Source organism: Gouania willdenowi, chromosome 22 (assembly GCF_900634775.1).
Source record: "Gouania willdenowi chromosome 22, fGouWil2.1, whole genome shotgun sequence".
NCBI lineage: Eukaryota > Metazoa > Chordata > Actinopteri > Blenniiformes > Gobiesocidae > Gouania > Gouania willdenowi.
This window is the reverse complement of record NC_041065.1, coordinates 26,450,898-26,470,581: the sequence shown is the minus strand read 5'-3', so window position 1 is coordinate 26,470,581 and position 19,684 is coordinate 26,450,898. Positions and strand designations below refer to the sequence as shown.

The following is a 19,684-nucleotide window of genomic DNA, read 5'->3' as shown; positions in this document are numbered from 1 at the left end:
GAAAGTTAAACAATGTTTGGATTAGCCTTTGTGAGCAAGCACAAAAGACAAGGACGTTGTTGTACAGCAGCAGCTGTGATCACTCAGCTGCTGCTGCACGATTAATTAAAAAATTAATTAAAACTAAAAAGCGCATAACTGCAGGCGCGCAAAAAAGCGCTTAAGTCCAGACGGGAGAATAAACCCCTTATAGAATATGTTTGCGTTCAAGTTAAACTATTATTTATTTTATACTTTGAAAATGTAACTTTTTTGTTTTCATTGTTTTTTTCTCTCCTCTGTAGCTGATGCATGTTCATGTGGATTTGCTAGGTTTTTTCTTTTTTATTAAGAATTGTATATTTTTATAGTGGTTCGAGATGACTAATGTTGTAATTTGCATGATATAAATAAAGTTGAATTGAATTGGATTTGTTGAGGTTATTTTTCAAGGTCTTCAAATGATTTTCTTTCATTTAATTGTAAAATATTCTTATATTTAAGGTTAAAATGTATGTAACTCATTGGTTCATAATAAATGGGTCAGTTTTCCTCATACCGACTGTAGTCGACTATTGTTGTCTGTTTGAGTAACATCACTTGATCAATCTTTTTTTTATCTTTTCTAACATTCCACGCTACAAAACGTTCTAGTCTTTGTTCCATCCTTTCAGAGAGGCATGGGCTCCAGGGCTGAGCTCATCTTTGACAGCAGAGGAGTGGCAGCTCAACCTGTTGACCCTCAGGATCACAAAGTGACTCAGTGTGTGGAGTCAAGGAGCCCTCAGCTGTTCATCCATCCAGTTAAATGACACAAACCACAAAACAATATGTGAAAAAGGCTGCAAAAACAAGACAATAAGGTCTGAAAAACACAGCAGCAGTGAAAAGAGCAGAGGAAGCTGCTAAAAGAATGAAGTGCAGGTCAACAAAAGACTCAAAAAGAAACAACATGGGAAGAGGAAGGAAATGTCAGAGCGAGAGAGAGAAAAAAGGGTAAAACAATGAGTAAAAATACGACATACAGGCATCACTGGGTGACGGGCAAAAATATCCTTTTAAAAAGCAACAAAAAGTCAGAGCAGCAAGGACACACTGACCTTGGAAAAAGGCTCCAGTTGATCTTTTCTAACCTCCTCCTACCTGCGACCACACGCACACACGCCTTCAAATCCCATATCAAAGAAATAATATAAATAAACTATGGCTTTCATTCTCTCTCTCTTTATTCTCCCTTTTCTATCTGTTCTCCTCTTACCTCGGATTTCAAATGTTCTTTCTTTCTCACCTCTTTCATTTTGTCTTGGAGAAGACAAAATGCTTCCACACTTCTGATTTAAAACACGGTGATGCGTCCTGAATTTCAAATTCTAGATAGATAATGCCCTATACTGTTAAAAATATATATATATATATATATATATATATATATATATATATATATATATATATATACAGTATTTTTTTTTAGTACTGCGATTCAATTTCAGAGTATCGATGTGAACCGTGACACCTTTGAATCAATTTTTAACTGCCTCACGATTAATCTTTACATCCCTAATAAATACTATACATATAGTACATACTCGTACTGTCAGCACCATCTGGATGCAAACTGAGGTAGAAAGAAAAAAATCAATAATCAGCAAAGAGGGATCTGCTCTTATCTAAACTTTCGACGTAGGTTTCGGAGGTCGGTCGCACAATGAAACACAATGCGGTGGGGCACTGCTGGACTCTAAACAAACAGCAGATTGTACACTAACCACACACACACACACACAGTGTGATGAGCTGATTTGACCCACGGTGTGTTCAACACACAGAGCTCTCAATAAGCTGAGGATGAGAGGGGTCTGCAGGCGTGACATCACTCCACCGTCTACTGTGAAAGTCCAGTGTTGGCAAAACGGTTTGCTGGTCTCAGCATTTTCAAATTTCCCCGAGTGGGAGTCTGTTTATCTTAAACACCAACACTATCAGGTCCTGTACTTAATCCACCTTTGGTATTTTTCTACAAACACGGCAGTGACTCATAAAAAAAAAAAAAAAAACAGTCACATCATCATCATCTGCCTAAATGTGTAATTTTTCCCACTAAAGTAACTGTATATGCAATATATCAAGAAGTGGCTGCTAACCCAATCGACTCTTTTAAACTAAGGACAGTTTGACGTAATGGGAGTTATTCAGGTAGAACGTGTAGCAGCAGTGACAGTGCAGGTTGCTAGGTGTTAGCCCGCTATAATTGCTGAGCTATTAGCAGGTGGTTCCCTCGTGGTGTGTTCATCAACACTCATTTCAAACGGTATCAAAGCAGAACATGAACAACAAGCTACGGGAACAACAACCACCAGAATATCCTTTGCATTCAATGCAAAAAGACTTGCTTCAGAGGATTTCTACAGTGCTTCAATAAGACATTGTTTTAACCTTCAAGAAACAAAAAAGAAGAAGAAAAAAAGCATGTGGATTTTTTTCCACTGTAACGTTCAGGAAACATTTACAAAACAATGACCTTTGTGCAGGCGGTTTCATGTGATGACGTACTTTACACTGTACAGCTCCAGATAAATAAAAAAACCTGGATTTGAACAATATGGATAAAAGTACTTTACGGAATGTCCAGCATTTCTATAAGGAAAACTAATTATATTATAATATTATCTCCGACAACATGAATTAAAGTTTCTATAAACAATATGAATAAATAATTTGTAAACCACCAACAGCGTTAATATTTTTTAAAGATTTCTCTGAAATCAAAAGCGTTATTGTATGCTTTGACATGACTAAAATAAGCAGATTTCTTTTTGCATTTGAAATTTCAAATGTTGCATTCTCCCCAAAGTTTATGTAATTACAGAAATAATCAAATATCAAGAAGAGAAGACAAATAAATTGACATTTCTCATGAGGTCAAACTTTACAACAATGAGTATCTTGAGTTTTAACAATTTTCTTAAAGCATTTCTTATAGTTAACTTACATCATTCAAATAAATGACTTTAAAACCCTTTAAAAAACAATCTCAATAGTGAGAATTTGAATTTTTTTTTAAAAATAAATTGCTTTTTTTTTAACCAACATATAGCTCTGTCTATTTGGAGGCGCACATCTACTCCCTCTGCTCACTCTTAATTCATTGAATCCGTAAATTGGGGGTTTTTCCATTAATGTTTTTTCTACATACGTCACAACTCAAGCTGACACAGCACATTTGCCTCGACTGCACAACATCAGCACTAATTACATCAATCATCATCCCTCTTTGTCCTTACCCTTCCTTATAACAGGCTGATGATGGTCACAATTATGCAATACAATAAAAAGACTAAGTTACTTCTTGCAAGAAAAAGCAAGCATAGTTGTCTCACAAAGATTGCACTACAAGTACATGAATTATATAGGAACTCATGCTGCTACTCCCACCTACACACTGTATTTATATATTAGTATTAGTTTTAGTATTTGGTATTAGTAAATGTTTTATCTGTTGTAAAAATTGTATGTCTACCTTTAGTATAGGAATGTCTTTTCTGCTGTGCCTGAGCACTTCATCTGTTCACCGTGGGAAGTGAGAAACGTCTTCTCGATTCCCTTGTATGTTTGTGCATGCAAAGGAATTGACAATAAAGCTGACTTTGACTTTGAATTTGTCAATCTATGATGACAAGTGCAAACATGGTAAAAGGTGGGAAAAAAAATAATATATTGTCTTTTTAAGACCTACACATAAACTAATTTTCTTAATTCCTGCTATCCTGCCTTTCACGGAGCTCTGGACTCACTACTCTCCTAATGCTGCGTTCACACCGAAGTCGTCTTCTGCGGCACCGGACGCATCTGCCGCACAAAACGTTCCGCATGTGTCGCAGGATCAACAAATTTCCCCATTCGCTTCACCGCCTTCTGAAGCGAGGAGCTGTGCTCCTTTTTCTCCTCTCATAAACATAAACCACCAGTGAAAAAAGTCGGTGTGACTAGCGGCTAATGCTATCCTAGCTCAGTGCCAACTTTCTAAAATGAAAACTACAGAGAGAACTTTTATCTGCTACTACCACCTCCTCGCTGATTCTCCTCCACGCCAAATCCTTCCTAGTCTGGTCCCGGTTATAAAGGCTGTCATACAGCGCCAGGTGGTCACACACAGCTTCTACTCCATAGTTGAATGGGTGAACAGACCGATGTCCGTGTTGACGGCCTGACGTCATCGTCAACAAAGACTCTGTTTGGCTTTCGTCATGTGAAACAGTCGCAGGAGTTCAATATTGTCAACTCTTACGGATATGGGGATATGCGTAAAATCGGGAGTGCGCTCACATGGCCAAACGCTCTTGATCTGCGGATCGGACCGCTCCGCCGCACAGGAAAGATTTTGCATCTGGGACGCATCTATCCATTGACTTTGTATGTCATCTGGACATACGGATATTTCGTGACGCATCCGGTGTGAACGCAGCATAACAGCATAACCTCCCCTGAGACAAGAAGTGAAGGGCTTGGCTAATGACAGAGGATGATGAAGGGGAGAGCAGGGATGAGGAAAAGCCTCTTGGTTGTAGAGGTGAGCAACAGGTCATGTAGGAGGTGTAACCACAGACAAAGACGGCAATTAGCCCATCGCTTCATCTGCCAGAGGCTTTACTCCACACCAAGAGTTTCATTTGATTTTTAATTGTGTGTAAAAATGTGTGTGTGTGTGTGTGTGTGTGTGTGTGTGTGTGTGTGTCCGTGTCCCGAGGTATAAAATCAAAGCTGCCTATTAGCCCGGTGCTGGTGGGGTAATGGGAATCAGTTCAGAGCTAATGAGCAATGAATGGGTGAGGGTTACAGATGTCATTGCCTGCCAGTCAGAGGAGAAGGAAAAGAGGTGGGGGGGGGGGGGGGGGGGGGGGGTGATAGCAGCGAGTTAAACGCCAACAAAAAGACAAAAGAAGGAAATGACGGCGCAGAAAAATCTGACAGGCCAAAAAGAAAACACATCACTAGAGAGAGAGAGAGAGAGAGAGAGAGAGAGGGAGTGTCACAAAAGAGCAACAAAATGGCACAAAGCAGGCAAAAGTTGAAAGGTCATGGCAGTGCCAAGTGACTGAGGGTCATGAGGAAAACAGGCATCTCCATGGCAACCCAGGCTCATTAGAGACAACTTAATCACCTCAGAAGAAAAGCAAAACCACTAATGGTCCTTGAGAGCAAAAGGTCAGAGAGCATCATGGACAGTAACAAGGTCTGATTGCATTAAGACCAACAGAGACTGAAGAGCCCAGTCTAGTCTGTCTGGGTTTAGTCTAATGACACGCTGGGGCCAACAGTCACTGATAATACTCAGTGAAGACTAAATACATCAATAGTATTTACAGGGTTCCAACAGCTTAAGTCAAATTAAATTAATGACTTTTTAATACCATTTGAAATTAAAATTTAAAGCCCAACTTTACAGTAAACACAATTGAGGGAAAAAAAAGCCACATCACACATCTAGTGCAGACGTGCAACTGGGGGCCCCAAAGTAAACACAAAAATACACAAGGGCTTTAAAATACACCAAAAAAAGAAAAACAGACTAAAATAATAAAAAATCATCAAAAATAGCCATAAATCTATGAAATAACAAAAATACAAAAAACAAAACCATTAAGAAAAATCTTCATTGGACAGGCCATTATTATCAAATTTTTATTTTGAATTGTGAGACTAATTACAATCATAAAAATCATACTTGTGTTAAAATTTAAGACTTTTGAAACATTAATTTAGGTCAGACATTTTAATGACAATTAAGGCCTTATTTTTAGATTCATGAGTTTAATGCCTCTTAAGACTTTTTAAAGATCCACGGGAATCCTGGTTTACCTATTTTATTTAAATGTATGACCACACTATCCAAGACCAAGACCATCAATCTCAATCAATCAATCTTTATTTGTATAGCGCCAAATCATAACCAATGGTATCTCAAGACACTTTACAGTAGAGCAGTCTTAAGGACGGACTCTTCATTTTATGGATACACACACATGCATATATACGTATATACACATACATATGTATCCCACACCCAACATGAATTCATCATGGCGGCAAGAAAAACCTTCTGTTAAGCAGCAGGAACCTTGTGTGGATCCCATTCCTATGATGAACAGCCATCCACGTTATGCTGTGTTGGGTGTGTGCAGAGGAGAGGGTGGAGACAGAGCCGCTGAGACTCTGTAACTCATAAAAATCCTTTTTAAAAACCATGACAAGGTTAAACAGTTAAATAGCTTTCTCTCATTCATTTCAATTTTCTTTTATATATATTTGACAGACAAAAACAAGTTGCCTGCAACTCATTCAAAGCGCAACATGCAACAATCTCAAATCTTTGTTCAACTAAATTCCTGCAAAGATATTATTTCTTCCATGTACAATATTAAAAGCCAGTGATAAGTCCAGAATTATTTCAAATATCTGAAAATAAGATGTTGATTTGTCAGGTGAACGAGGTCTAAAGTAAATGTTCAGAGGTATTTATGACTAGAAATACGATGGACTGATGTACACGTTTTTGCAGGTGTCAACACACATGGAGTCAGAAATTACAACAATAATTAATCCGGAACAGTTCCAAGTGCTTCTCCTTATCATGTTAATGAAATTAAGAATAATTGATCAGTGCTGGTCTCCACTTTTCAAATAGGAAATCCTGAGTTCAGCCAGTCCGAGACAGGTCAAAGACCAAGACCAGGAAAACTAGTACTAAAACACTAACAACAGGCAATCAATCAATTGCAACCCCGACTCTGTTCAAACTCCAAGCCTTAAAGAGAACTATAAAGTTCATTAAACAATAGACACTTTCCACCTGATCCAACAAACACAAGATGGTACACGTTCGTTGACTTACGCCTTTAACTCCTTTCAGATCTCCTTTCAGCAGGCTGTCCAGTGGAAATGTGATGATATTGTTCATGTTTTGGAACTGGAGGAGGATAAAAGAGAGAGACTGTAATTATTACCGAAATCGAAACCACAGGCTCTGAAGTAGATATTTCATTCTTGGACTCTTCACTCACTCAGATATCAGATTTTTTTGGGGAGTTTTCAAAAATAACAAATCTATAACAAATTTGTTTCGGCTTTATATTTGGATCCAATGAAAACCCGGTGTTGCATTGTATTGTAGTGATTCAGAATTGAGTTGGAAAGGACAAAAAATATATATTTTCCACCATGATTCAATCACCTAACTCTTAATACTTCAGCTCAGCATGCACAAGCCCCCCCCCCCAAAGATTATACAAACTCACAAGATTTTTGAAAAGTGCCGTGAGCTCCTTGGTGAAAACAGAGAACTTGAGGAAGGCTGAACCCAGATCAGGATCGTCCCGATACACGCAGTTCTCTCCAAACTTCTCCAGGGCCTGAGTGTACTGCTCTTCATTCTCCACGTGAGCTGGAAAATACAAAATACACACAAATCAGCTTTGACAAGTACTCAAAACCATTCTTTGACTTCCTTAGGGTAAAAAAATCCAACCAATTACAAGGATTAAAAATCTAAAGTCATAAATACAGTAAAAAATTTTTGTTAACGTAATCTTTTCAAAACTAAGGTGGTTAATCAGCCCAATTACTTGATTCGATTCAGATTATCAAAGTCTCAATTCGATTACAAACTGGTTTTGAAATTAACAATTACAGATTTGATTGTTGATTGTTGCCAATTATTGATCTTCCATTTAACATCAGTTGGCTGCTGAATTATTTGACTTCTCTTTTGAGTAACACCTTACAGCACGTTCAATAATGTATAGTGTAATTGAAATATCAGAATAAGAAGGACTTGCCTAGTTTGTATGACAATTTGCAAAATGTAAATAATCAATCTTTGGAAATAGAATAATTGACTCATAATTGTCAATAACATTAAAAAAACATTAATCGATTATGTATTTTGTTACCACCACCCACAAGTTTTAAATTGGGATAGGGTGACCATACGTCTGGATTTACTGAGTCACGTCCTCTTTTCAAGTCTTGTCCGGACCGTCAGGACTGATTTTACAAACTTCCCAGGGACCTTGAATGCATCTAGGGCAACACGTTAATTTAAATGAATATTGTCACGAACTGGGTTTACCTCCGTACTGAGATTGTCCTACAATGACTGCTATTTACTGAGATGTACCGGTGCTGGAATTGCCATACACAAGTGTCCTCTTTTTTGGAAATCAAAAAGTGGTCACCTTAAAGTTCAAATAAAATAAAGTACAAAAAAATTGAAATAAAATAAAATAAAACAAAATAGTAGCGAGACAGAGCCTAATTATAAATCCCAAACACTGCAGTGAGTGAGTCATTAAGCCTCCTGCAGCGCTGCATAATGATGCAGACGTCGGTTTTAAAAGCACGGAAACAACAATAACAATGAGGAGCGCGTTTTGGCCATCCCTGCATATAGGCGACACGTTTCAGCACACAGCTGCAAACACTCGATGCCACAGGGATGGAGCAGGAAAAAAAAAGATGCAGCATAGAGTGACTGTTGTCATGACAACGTTAAATGAAGCATCAACAGGAAGGCTGAGCAGCAGCGTTGAAGGAAATGGAAGAAGTCAGAGATGAAGGTGAGGGTGAATATTAAAAAAAAAAACAACGACAACAACCATACAGCTGCAGCATGACTCAGACTTTATCATATTAAACAGTGTGTACGTAGACACATAGAGCCCCCCCACCCTCCAGGTCTCAACAGATAAGGCAGGTTTGTAGATAAAACTTATTAAGCTCACGTCCAAGTCTCTGAGAAATTTATTAAGTTTCAACAGCCACGTGCAGAAAGCTTCTGAGCATACTTCCTCTGCTAAGACAAATCTGATTTAACAAATAAAATATGATCAGAATGATGCAATTTGTGAGCTGCAATGAAAGTGGGAAAACGGGCAGTAACTTATAGGCCTTACCTATTCCTGTAATACAACATACAAAGAAATAAAATTTAAATAAATGAAATTAGAATATATATCTCCATGGCTTTACATTATTTAGTTGTATTTATAATAAGAGAACAAGATTTTATAATTTTATCAATAAAAGAAGTCCAATCCCAACATGTAAGAAATGAACCATATTTGTTTGTCAAGAGATCAAAATTCAAGGTATAAGTTTTCTATGACTGCCTCTAAAAGTTTAAAATAGTGTCGTGAAAAATAAAGGTGTCATTGTGGAACACTGGCACCGTGTCCCAACAGCTCCAGCTGTTTGTCCCTCGTCAGGCTCGTCAGGCACAGAGCCAAATGGGTGACAGTTTGTCGTCATTGTTGCTGTTGTCGTCGTTGTGAAATACCACACATGAGAGCTCGGATACTCAAAGCTGACAAATAGCTAAAACTCCCTCATGGCTGCTTAGTAGTAACATGACCTTAGCATATCACACAAGCAGGCAGCACTAGGCTGGTTTAATCAGGCCAGGAAATTAACAGAAGCCATAACATCTGAAGTTCCTTCTGTGGTCAATCTCAGCTGAGAATTTGGAAAACGTTACATGAACATTAAAGTTAATAGAGATATTGGCCGTGTTCGAAATGGCATACTAACATACTACTCACACTAAGTCTGATGTCAAAGTTAGAATGTAATGCTTTCACATTAGATATTATGAACAGATAATGTACGCAAGAAATATCCAGATGTACACTGGGGTATTTTTATGTATGCTTGGTGAGCACAATAGTTACACTTATCCGCCCCATGATGCATTGCAAACGAAACATCAGGGAATGTAAAATCGTCCTTGAATTGGCTTCAAGCTACAAATCAAACATCCCCCTTTCAAAACAAAAGCATCTCTTCTTGTCTTCTTAGTTCAACGCTTTTATAAGTAGGGCTTGTTTTGAAGTTTTATCAGTAGCATAATGTCGGGCAACATGGAATCTCTGAAATGTCGGAATGAAATGTGGATACACGAGTTTTGTGAATCAAATGAGCACATGTTGATATTGTACTTGTTCACTTTGTCATTTAAAAAGCTTTCAGAACTTTCAAAGGTGGAGAATTAATGCTTCCATTTTTGTCATAGGTTCGAAATGCATCTTGGGAAACTTGGAAGTATATTTCAGTGGGAACGGTCATCATCCTAATCATACTTATAGTATATAATAGACAGTATATGCTATACGAATCATACATACTTTTATTACTTCTTTTGTAGTCTGGAATGTTAGAAAAGGTTTGATCAAGTGATGTTACTCAAACATAGAACAATAGTCAACAACAATAGGGATGAGAAAAACTGATCCATTTATTATTAACCAATTGATTACATACATTTTAACCTTCAACATAATATCTACAGTATTCTACAATTGAATAAATATAATAGAATATATATCGTAGATTTTAGATGCAGTCCGATAAAATCCGATATTCGTTTTCTGGCTGATATCGAACCAATATCTGGTATCAATATCGGATCAGGACACCCCTAGTATATACTCATCAAGTTTGTATTGTGTAGTACGTTACTGTGCCATTTCCAACACAGCCATAGTGTAGGACTCATAGATCAATAAATCGAAGATCGTTTGCTTGACATAAAAAAACAAATGTGAAATGTTGACATTGCTATTTTCTTATTGACATTGTTAGAAAAGTATTGAATTGCATTGTGGGATGTGGAGTCCTGTAGCCGGAAGCATAGAAGTGTTTTTGGTTTGGTTACTGTCTTCCTAAAAGGAATTACGTTTCCCCAACTATCACTTTTAAGAGCTACTTTACAAATCTTTGTACCAATCAGAAGCCTTCGTGATGTTATCATGGCATCAAATGAACTAGTCATTAAACAGGTCCAATGGTCTACAGTTGGACCTGTTTTGTGATTGATTATCTGCAACAATGCAAGCAACACTAAGAAAAACCACAGGTATGTTTAGTTCAAAATAACAAACCGGACCTCGAGACAATCTGCTTTGTTTTTTTTTTTATCAAAAATTACTGAAATGTTTGACATTACAGTTTAAAAATGAGCTTATCAGAACACAAACAGTGGAAACTGAAGAAAAGGGGAAGCCCAGTTAAAAGCTTCACAACACATTTGTAAACCTCAGCAGAGCACATGGAAATGTCACTGCATGCATAGCCAATAAATACAGTCAAGTATTTTTCCTTAATCTTATATTGTGAACAAACGGATCAGCATTTAACCTTTTCTGCACTAAAATAACATTAATTAGCACTTTGACAAATAATTTATTCTGCTTCAACAGTGATGCTGGTGATTTCTAGTTTTTTCAACAGTCTAGCCCAACAAAATACTGGCCTTTTTACAATCTTACATACCTTACAAACTTCCCCCTGTGTAGATCTGTCAAAAATGTATTTTAATAATGCAACCCAAACCAAAACTTCTTCCTCCTCCTTACTATTCATGATTACATTGTTAAAACCATCCTCATGGGTCACCACAGCATGTCTCTGGTTGTCATACTCTGGGTACTGATGATGGAGCGAGAGGCTTCCTGTCAGGTGCCTTATTATTTATACTCCCTCCTCCTAACATTTTCTCTGGAAAGCAGGGTGAAAATGTGAATATTACAATATGGTGACTTATTTTAGGAGACAAGATGTAGAAGAGTTTTTTTAACCAGGATTTTGACTATTATTCAATTCATGGAATACTTTTTAAATAAAGTGGTAGAGCGGGTCGTCCAATAGGGGGTTCGAATCCCGCTCTACCAAAGTCATTGTTGTTGTGTCCTTGGGCAAGGCACTTTACCCACATTGCCTCGTATTAATGGCTAATGAATTGTGCATGAATGTTGGTGGTGGTCAGAGGGGCCGGAGGCATGAAATGGCAGCCACGCTTCTGTCAGTCTGCCCCAGGGCAGCTGTGGCAACATTGTAGCTTACCACCACTGGTATGATTGATGTGAGTGACTGGTGTGAATGAATAATAGTTTCTGCATGCACTTTGAGTCTCCTTGAAAAAAAGCGTATGAGTATGATTAGTTTGCCCACCGCTTAAAATGTCAAACTTGCCCCGATATAGTATACACCGGGTACTTCTCACGTACCTTTTCATACTATCTAATGTCAACGCAATACATACTAATTTAGACATCACACTTAGTAGGGGTAATACATTAGTATGACATTTCAACCACAGTCATAGACTAAGTCAATGCCCAAAGTTCTCAATTGCTGCTAGAAAATGTAGACATGCTAATATTTTTGGAAAAAGATATGTCCAAAGTGATATTGTCGATATTATTATAATATCGATATTGATCATATCTGCAATCCAGGCTGTGCAGACTGTTTCATTTTTATGTCTTAAAATACTTGTGCAAAATTCAAGCATTTTTATTTTTGAAGAACGTCATGATGATTACATGATTTGGTTTTCATTTTAGCCTGGCATGAATTCTCAGTCTCTTTGCGTTCTTTTTGCAGAGTGGAACTTTTTGCATTTAAATAGGAAAAATGGTGGTTATTGTTTATTGTATTTTTTATATTTCTATTGAGTCGTAAAGCAGAGAGTTAAAGTCAAATAAAAGCACGATTACTTTTCCAACTGCAATTTTTATGGTCTCTTTTCCATTTCCAAACCATCCATCCATCTTCTTCCGCTTAGCCGTTTCCGGGTCGCGGGGGCAGCATCCTCAGTAGGGAGGCCCAGACTTCCCTCTCCCCGGATGGATGGATGGATGGATAGTCTCTTGTCCCACCCCTATTATCCTGCTATCAGTAAACAAAAGACAGCGGGTGGACAGTATATGTTAAGGAAAGCAAAAAGACAGGGCGAATGAAGCTCCTTGGAGAACATTAGCATTTAGCACTAGCACTTTTATACTACACTTTTTAATCTTATTATAAAGTAATATAAATTTGTAGGAAATATTAGAGTATCAAAGCCTAATCATTGAAGACAACATGTAAGTGAGCCAGTGTTTAACAGTGGAGTAAAGTGTGAACATGAGAGTGTTTATGCCTCAGCACGCTCACACAAACAGCGAGTGTGTGTGTGTGTGTGTGTGTGTGTGTGTGTGTGTGAGAGAGAGTGTGCGCCCCTCCCAGCTGTTCCTTCAGGGGTCTGGATCAGACAGCTGTCCCTGTGGCCTGAACAGAGTGCAAAGTGTTGGGATAAAAAGACGAGCTCAGCACATTGTTCGGAGGTCTCACTCTTTTTCTCCCTTTCACTGCAGGGTTCAGTTCAGCCACGCAGGCCAAACAAAAGACAGTGGGAACACCCAACACTGACACAGGAATAACAAACCCACTTGCACTTGCACTGGGATGTAAATACTAGCTTTGCTTCTTTCAATTTATAAGGAAATACAGTAGAGGATGTAGTCTTCTGTTGGCTTTACATAGTTCTTTGATTTTTAAGAAGAATTGATAGAACTATGTGTAAAAAAAATATGTAAAAACCTTTACCTGTAATTAGAGTTAACAAATTATTTACTAAACTCATGCTTCATGATGCAGCCACATTCCTGGTTATGAGTACATGGAAATGTTCATTTCTAGAATTATCTAAAAGCTTTTTAAAGATATTTGTGAATGTCTGCGTATGAGACGTTTAGGGGTCTGGGATGCTGGGTGGCTTATTTTGTATCAAAATATTGTATAAATATGGCACATTTTCTTCAAATACGGCACTAATAAATACATATTTATTATGTAAATATGTAAAAAAAAATATGTCAGAATCATTATTGTTACAGTGGCTCCAAGTAGAAATTATAGCAAAGTGAAAGGAAACACTAACAAAAAGTAAACATTGAGGGCAAGACTATTATTATATGACCACAAGAATAAAAGTCAGAATGAAATTTTAAATAAGAGTTCAATACAAATTACCAAATACGAATAATCAAGATTAAACACAAGTGCAAATATTTAACCGATTCTTCTATTAATGAACAGCTACAATATGAAAAACATAAATGAAATTACTGGAGCTATGCATAAATAGCCTGATAATGATAATAGAACAAAGTTGTTAACCGTGAGACATCAAATGGCTTATTTTCTCAAGTCAGACTGATGACAAACTGAAGAGTTGGACAAAAACACTACTCACTCACCCAGACCAGATGTGTAGATAGACTTTACAGACTTCTTCATTTTGTACAGAACGCTGCGATCCACATCCAGAGCCTGAAAGAGCACAGAGGAGAAGAGGACATCATAAAAGGGTGATCTGGATTCATAAGCAGGTCATGGGTTGGGCTGGGCGATATAGACCAAAACTCTTATCTCAATATTTTTTCTCAAAATTGCAACATATGATATAAATATTGATATTTTTTAAATCAATAAATTCTTATCAGAAAGATAATTCTGTGTTAAATTTGTTGATGCAAATGACACACAGGCACATTTAGCTGTACAATACAGTATGTGCTACTTAAGGCTTTTTCTCCTCTAATGATACGTTCACACCAAACACGTTTCGGGCGTCAAAATGGTGCCTCACGCCCTTAGTTGGACGCTTAGTGCTCATTGAATCAGACATTTGTCACTAGCATCGAAGACGCTCTGGATGCGCGTCCAAACAAGTTGGGAAGGGAGCGCGTTTAGGGGAGGGGCTTCTCTGTAGCTGGTGGTGTTCCTACAATGGATGATATTGTGGCAATCAGTTACGTTCATAATTCACCCAGTGACTGTGAAGTGATGAAGAACATTGTGTTGAGAAGGCGGTGTTTCCGACCGGAACACAATGCACCTTGGCGCCGTTTCTGGATTCACCAGAGCTGCGCTCGGACGAGAGTCATTTTCAACACTGCTTCCGTCTCTCCCGTACCCAGTTTGATGACCTGCTGACTCGCATCTCCTACCAGGACACCAACTACAGGTGCTCTATTCCAGCAGAAGAGTGCCTGTCCATCTGTCTCCGGTTAGTGTTTTTTTTTATTATTCTGAATACGTCACGGTTGGGAAAAGCTCCTGATTGGTCGAAGCGCCGCAATATGCCCTAAAAGTTTAACAATCCCAACTCCAGCGTCGGCCGCGTTGGAGGCACCGGATGTACGTCCAAAGCTTGAAATCTCAAAAAGCGCAGCATCCGCCGTGCGTAAAGTTTCAAAACACACCGCACAAGAGGTAAGGGTTGCACAGCGGGACCTCTCAAAGCTCCCGAGAAGCGCATCTACCATGAAAATATAGTGATATAGGCAATATTGTATTTTTTATATCACGAAAAAACAGAAATCTCGATACATCTTCAATCTCGATATATTGCCCAGCCCTAGTCACGGGTGTGAAATTTAGTTTATTCTTCTGTTTTGTTTGCCTAATAAAGTCTGTACTTGGAGTAACACACCATCTACCACTAAAGTGGGGCTGCACGATTATGGCCAAAATGATAATCGCAATTATTTTTTATCAATATTGTAATCACGATTATAATCACAATTATTTATCATGTTTGGGGGAACAATACTGTATGTGTACAGTTTACAGTGCAAAATTAAGCTTTTAAAATAAATTATATAATATTAATATATATATATATTTTTTTTTAATTAACCCAAGAATTTAAAATGTACCAAAGGCTAACAAAATAAACACATTATTACAGAGTGCAGAGCCCATATTTTAAATGTAAATATTGCCGACAATCAGATTGATTTTATTATTTCAACCAAAATCATGATCACCATTAAAATTCGATTAATTGTGCAGCCCTACACTAAAATGCACTAAACTTAGTACAAATAATAAAAGCAAAACAGGGAGATTTGTGACACCTGGACACAATAAATTCACTAAAAACAAAAATGAGCTTCTGTTACCAGAACTCATTAAATTACACAGAGCTACAGTTCAAACTAGGTTTGAAAAAAAAATAATAATAATTTCCACTCCTGACTCACACCTTTAAAGTCATGAATAAAAACTAACAGAATGAGTGAAGGCCAAGGCTGAGACAATGCTCTACTGTAGCGGTGACGAGTGAGGGAGACTTTCGGGATGAAGGGGATTTTAGGAAATTAGTTTTTTAGGAGTTTTATTAAGTATGTCCGCTCTGCCGGGCCAAAGCTGGCGCCACTTCTTCCCCCCTTACCTCCCCCTGCTTCCCATGTGAATGACACAAATCAGAGCCATGCACAATGGCTCCTATTCAGCACAAACCAATACTTTCCACACACCTCTACAAAGATGGCACTAGGTATGAAGAGTGGGACACTTTATTTTATCCATAAACTGATGTCGTTTCATTATCCTAGCACTGTGCAAGAAATCAACTGCAGGGAACCAATTATTCTCCCCCAGGGTGAGATTTCACCCCCACAAACAGTGAAGGAAGAGACAGCTAGAGGACAGGAGGGGACAGTAGGGGCTGTGAAGGGAAACCAAGACAAAATTATTGCCACTGCATGACAGATGTGCAGAAAATCCTCAATGCGTTCTTTTTTACGTGAGTGTAAAACGAGACTCATGCTACAGGCCACCAACAGACTGTGAGCGCAGAGTCGCCGTCAATCTGTCAAGGTATACAGTGACAGTGAAAAGACTCAGTCGACTGGAAAGAGAACAGTGGGACTACTGGGATTAGGCAGAATTAATGGAATAACAATTGAATGGAGATAATGCAGCATTCATCTACTGTATGTATATCAAATTAGGGCCGGGCGATATGGACTAAAACTCATAACTCAATTTTTTTTCTCAAAATGGCAATATAAGATATACATTTTGATAGTTTTAATTCCCATAAAGTTAAAACAGAAAAACTTTTCTAGGTTAAATTTGCTAATGCAAAACACCACAATATGTGCCACTTTTGTCTTTTTTTCATCTAAGGGACAGCACGTGTGAGTTCTGTAGTGTGGCTCGTTTAGGAGAAGGTCTGGGTTAGGACGGACTCAGCAATCCATCTAACTAGAAGTAGTGAAAGCAGCGACTCCTAAAACAAATATTTGAATACAAAACGAGCTATAAAAAAATAAGTCAATATGGGCAATATTGTCATTTTCTATATCGCCAAAATAGAAAACTCGACATATCTTAAGGTGACCTCCAACTGACCTTGAGACGAGTCATAGTACAACATGTCTGATCCTCTACACAGTTACAATACAATTGTGTAAAAGATCATGTAGTCTTTGTACTGAGCAGCCTTTGATAAACAACTAAGAAGTTAGGGCTGGGCTGTATACCCGGTTCATACCGAATACCGGTATATATTTTCGTAATGATATGAATTTTTAATATTCCGCCGTACCAGTGTATTTCATTACACAACTTTCAGAACGCAACGCTGTGCCGCGTTTCAGACCGGACTAGGGATGTAACGATTAATCGTAAGGCAGTTAAAAATCGATTCATAGGTATCACGGTTCACATCGATGCTCTAAAAATTGAATCGCAGTACTTCTTTTACAGCATAGGGCGCTATATATATATATATATATATATATATATCCTTCTCATCCAAAAGTGTAGGGGGCGGGCGGAATCTGCTACTACTTTGTTTCTGGCCGCCTTCTACTCTTAAACATGTTCATAAATGATTCCTTAGCCCCTTTAGCACCGAAAGAATATCTGTAATATTACGTGAATATCTGTAAAAGTCACGTTTTTCTATTAGCTCTGTCTGCTAGCGCATAGCATCTCTTCTTCACTGCAATAATATCTGCATGCCAACCGACCACTGGGTTACCAGCGCCCTCTGCTGGTCCAAACAAATATCTGACGTAAATACAGGGCAGACTGTTTTTTTTTTTTTTTTTTAAAGTCCAATTGTTAAGGCACAAAATACATTTTCAGTTGCACTTTTAAAAAGAAAAGAAACTATTATGCAGTTTTGCATTGTTTACTATAGAACCAGAATTTAAATTAATAGGCTCCTTCTTCATTTGTATTATTCCTTTATTTCAGTCAAGATTTATTTATAGTTAAATTGCATTGTTTTGAATAGTTTATCAAGGCATTCTTTTGACAATTAAATATAAAAGGAAAATAGTAGAGTATTTTCTTTTTTTTCCCCCCCAAAAAAAATAAAGGAATATTTTTCAGTCATTTGTCTACAGTCCCATTTTGTAAAATAAATCGTGAGAAAATCGTACCGTGAACCCAGTATCGTGAATCGAATTGTATCGGGAGTTGAGTGACGTGTTTTTTTTTTAAAACTGTACTCTGCAAAATAAACCTGATTCTGATTCTCAACTAGTAGAAAATGCTGTGAACACCTGATTATGCATGAAAAAAAACCATAAACCTTGAAACCAATTTAAAAAAATACTGTGATATACGTTTTCGGTCATACCGCCCAGCCCTACAAGTAGTATAGGAACAAAGAACTGAATCTTTGCATTTTCTCAAAGTGTAGTGCGTTTGCATAATTCTAGCAAGTTCCTTTAGTCTTCTTTTTGAATAATATTTTAAGGTTTCATTTCATGTTTCATTGAAACATCTCAACTGTGATGGGAAGATAAACAAGGGCTTTAGACTTGCAGTTGACAGTCAGAACATGTCAGGAGATCAAAGTAAACAGTTTTCTGAATAAATGAAACCGCAACATATTATTCAAATAGAATTGTGGGAATCATTTCACGGAAGTCGAGGACACATCAAAGCGATCAGCAGACACCTCTGAAGAAGACTGGCGTGTGTCTGTAGTACAATAAACTTTATAGACGCACAGGCTGGTAAAAAGTTATATTTACATCCAACTAAAACAAGAAAGCTTTTTAATCAAGGAGCTGCACAAATGAATTGAAGCCTTCGACGTGCAGCACTGTGGTTTATGTTCCTTCAGATCTTGTTAAATGACTCATCTGCTTTACATGCCTTCATCCCATTAGACACGTCTGGCTCACACAGCTGTAGTATCGACCCCATACAGGAGAAAAACACAGGACTTCTCCCAGTTAAACAAGTATTTTAAACTTAAACACAAAGCAACGTTTGCTGAGCAGAGCTGATATAATCTGGAGTTCTCTTCTGAAATACGACACGTTGAGTGGGAGTGTCAAAGTTTCGCTAAGTTGATCTGCTCGTCCATTTGGGAATACTAAGAACAGTATGAGTATCCTTTCACAGAATCCTTCTATTTGTTGTGGAAATAGGAAATGACGATTATTTTGTAATCCCAGCTCTGGCTCCCAGTCACAGTAGAACAATCCAACAGTCAACAATGATAGGAAGAGTTAACATTATTATGTTGTATTCACCTTGAGCCATGAAAGTGCTTATTGATCGTTTAATGATTAAGGTGGTGGATTCAGGAGGATCCGAACATGATCAAATGCCAAGCTATTAGACTGTCATTCAGTTTAGACTATTTAACTCACAGGTTTTAAAGAGAAATACAAAATAATAGATAGTCAACTAAAATCCTTGGTTTGATAAGTGCAGTGCAGCATCCCTTTAATAGTTTAATAGTAATGGCGGGACTCGATTAAAAAAAAACATCTAATCAATTAGAGACTTTTTGATTAATTAATCTAGATTAATCTCAATTAATTGCCTAGCAATATTTGACACGAGAAGCAACGTTTTTCAATTTAAATGAGTTTCGGTATAAGACTGAATCAATGAAAACACAATAAATGAACTCAAACAACAAAACTGTTTATTATTTTAAACATAAATGTTCAATATGAATAAAGAATATTGTAGTTGCAACTAGTCTATAACAGTTAGCCTGAGCAGACTCTTACATGGACACAAAAACTGTATTGTTTAGTATCCATCTTCTTCAGCACGCGCT

The 19,684-nt window shown here is 37.6% G+C and overlaps 1 protein-coding gene across 3 annotated transcripts in view; it reads right to left on the bottom strand.

Moving 5' to 3' along the window:
* The window catches only part of asap2a (ArfGAP with SH3 domain, ankyrin repeat and PH domain 2a), a 62,496-nt gene that overhangs the window by 25,576 nt on the left and 17,236 nt on the right, over positions 1-19,684 (bottom strand). For all 3 annotated transcript variants that reach the window (XM_028437216.1, XM_028437217.1, XM_028437218.1), the window contains exons 2-4: positions 14,052-14,124; positions 7,272-7,417; positions 6,869-6,943 (exon numbers count right to left, since the gene is read on the bottom strand). In XM_028437216.1, the coding sequence (XP_028293017.1) occupies positions 6,869-6,943; positions 7,272-7,417; positions 14,052-14,124 (294 nt within the window). The remainder of the gene's footprint in view (positions 1-6,868; positions 6,944-7,271; positions 7,418-14,051; positions 14,125-19,684) is intronic.